Here is a 1611-nt window from a genome sequence, read left to right on the forward strand (position 1 = left end):
CGCTGGATGTCCCGCCGTCCCGCTGGATGTCCCGCCCTCCCTGCGGCGCGCGGGGTTAGAAGGGGATGCGCGGTGCCCGCCGGCGCGCCTGGCTCTGATTGGTGGAAGGCATGCCCCTTGTTTATACAACTAACGCTGATTGGCTGAGGCTGAGTGCCACGCAGCATCGCGCGCGGCCATTGGCGCACTGAGCGGTCTCTCAGGGTGAGGAGCAGCAATGGCGGCGGTGGCCGGTGGGGGCGGCTGAGGGCGATGGCGAAGGTTCAGTGCTGCCGCCGTGGGCGCTGAGGGGTCACGGCTGCCCCACGACCCCCGGGCAGCGCCGTGTTGTCCCACCGCGCCAGGTCCGTCCTTCAGCGCGGCACCGCGGGCTCTGCTCGGGTCCAGCCGTCCCCTCCTGTCCCTGGAGCCGCTGGGCGCCTGCGGGTTCTCTGAGGGTTCTGTGAGGGGATTGAGGCGTTAATTCAGTGTCTCTTTTCTCAGCAGCCCCGAGGGGAGATGCGATAGCCTGCGGTGAACCCATCTGCCGCTTCTGGGACCTTCGGAGGCGATGGAGCCGCTGCCCGAGCTTTACGCGATCTTCCAGGGAGAGGTGCGGGGAGCGGCCGGGGGCGGCGGTGTCGCGACCTGGGCCACGCTCTTTGGGCCGTTGTTATGTTGTTTTAGCTGTCTTTGCGTCTCTGTTGTGTTGCGTTAGGGGGTTTGGGTGGCTGGCGGTTCTGTGCCGCGCACACCCCTGTGTGTTTGTGGAGCGGTGTGTTCGTGTGCGGGTGTTTGTGCGGCGGTACAGGAGGGGGGAATTCAGATCCCCCTGCAGAGCTGCCCCAGCCCTGGGAACAACACCACAGGGACGTGGAGCTGCTGGAGAGAGTCCAGAGGAGGCCCCGGAGATGCTCCAGGGCTGGAGCCCCTCTGCTCTGGAGCCAGGCTGGGAGAGCTGGGGGGGTTCCCCAGGAGAAGAGAAGGCTCCAGGGAGAGCTGAGAGCCCCTGGTAGGGCCTAAAGGGGCTCCAGGAGAGCTGGAGAGGGACTGGGGAAAAGGGATGGAGGGACAGGACACAGGGAATGGCTTCAAATTGGAAAAGGGGAGATTTGGGGGGGATATTGGGAAGGAATTGTTTCCCGTGATGGTGGTGAGGGGCTGGGATAGAATTTCCAGAGAAGTTGTGGCTGCCTCAGGATCCCTGGAAGTGTCCAAAGCCAGCTTGGACAGGGTTTGGAGCAAGCTGGGCTAGTGGGAGGTGTCCCTGCCCACGGCAGGAGGTGGAATGAGATGAGGTTAAAGATCCATTTAAAAAAGCTTTTTAATAACTTAAATAAATTTATTTAGTGTTATAAATTATCAATTTTACTTTATATAACATATATTATATATTACACAAACAATTATATTGCAAAGATAATATATATTACAATTATCCACTTAAACAAAACTTTAAAGGCTTTTAGAACCCCGAAATTGTAGGTTTCTTGTGCATTTTCTGAGCTGTTATTTAAAAACGGGGCTTTGTGGAGAGTTTCCCTTCAGCTGCTGTGTTGGATTTTCTTCACAGGTTGCTGCAGTGACAGATTATGGGGCATTTATCAAAATTCCAGGCTGCAGGAAACAAGG

General features: G+C 57.3%; 2 protein-coding genes across 4 annotated transcripts in view; one reads left to right on the forward strand and one right to left on the reverse strand.

Moving 5' to 3' along the window:
* The window catches only part of SNRNP40 (small nuclear ribonucleoprotein U5 subunit 40), a 12792-nt gene extending 12612 nt beyond the window's left edge, over positions 1 to 180 (reverse strand). The window contains exon 1 of the mRNA XM_017830513.1: positions 135 to 180. Coding sequence (XP_017686002.1) covers positions 135 to 180 — 46 coding nt within the window. The remainder of the gene's footprint in view (positions 1 to 134) is intronic.
* Positions 181 to 186: 6 nt separating this feature from the next.
* ZCCHC17 (zinc finger CCHC-type containing 17) overlaps positions 187 to 1611 on the forward strand; it is an 18239-nt gene continuing 16814 nt past the window's right edge. Inside the window, exons 1-3 of one of the 3 annotated variants that reach the window (XM_017830542.1) lie at positions 187 to 204; positions 487 to 592; positions 1553 to 1608. In XM_017830542.1, coding sequence (XP_017686031.1) covers positions 551 to 592; positions 1553 to 1608 — 98 coding nt within the window. In that variant the 5' untranslated portion in view covers positions 187 to 204; positions 487 to 550. The other 2 variants (XM_017830541.1, XM_017830540.1) reach the window with 2 other exon arrangements.

The sequence above is a fragment of the Lepidothrix coronata genome, unplaced genomic scaffold (genome assembly GCF_001604755.1).
Source record: "Lepidothrix coronata isolate B3197 unplaced genomic scaffold, Lepidothrix_coronata-1.0 Scaffold180, whole genome shotgun sequence".
Taxonomy (NCBI): Eukaryota; Metazoa; Chordata; class Aves; order Passeriformes; family Pipridae; genus Lepidothrix; species Lepidothrix coronata.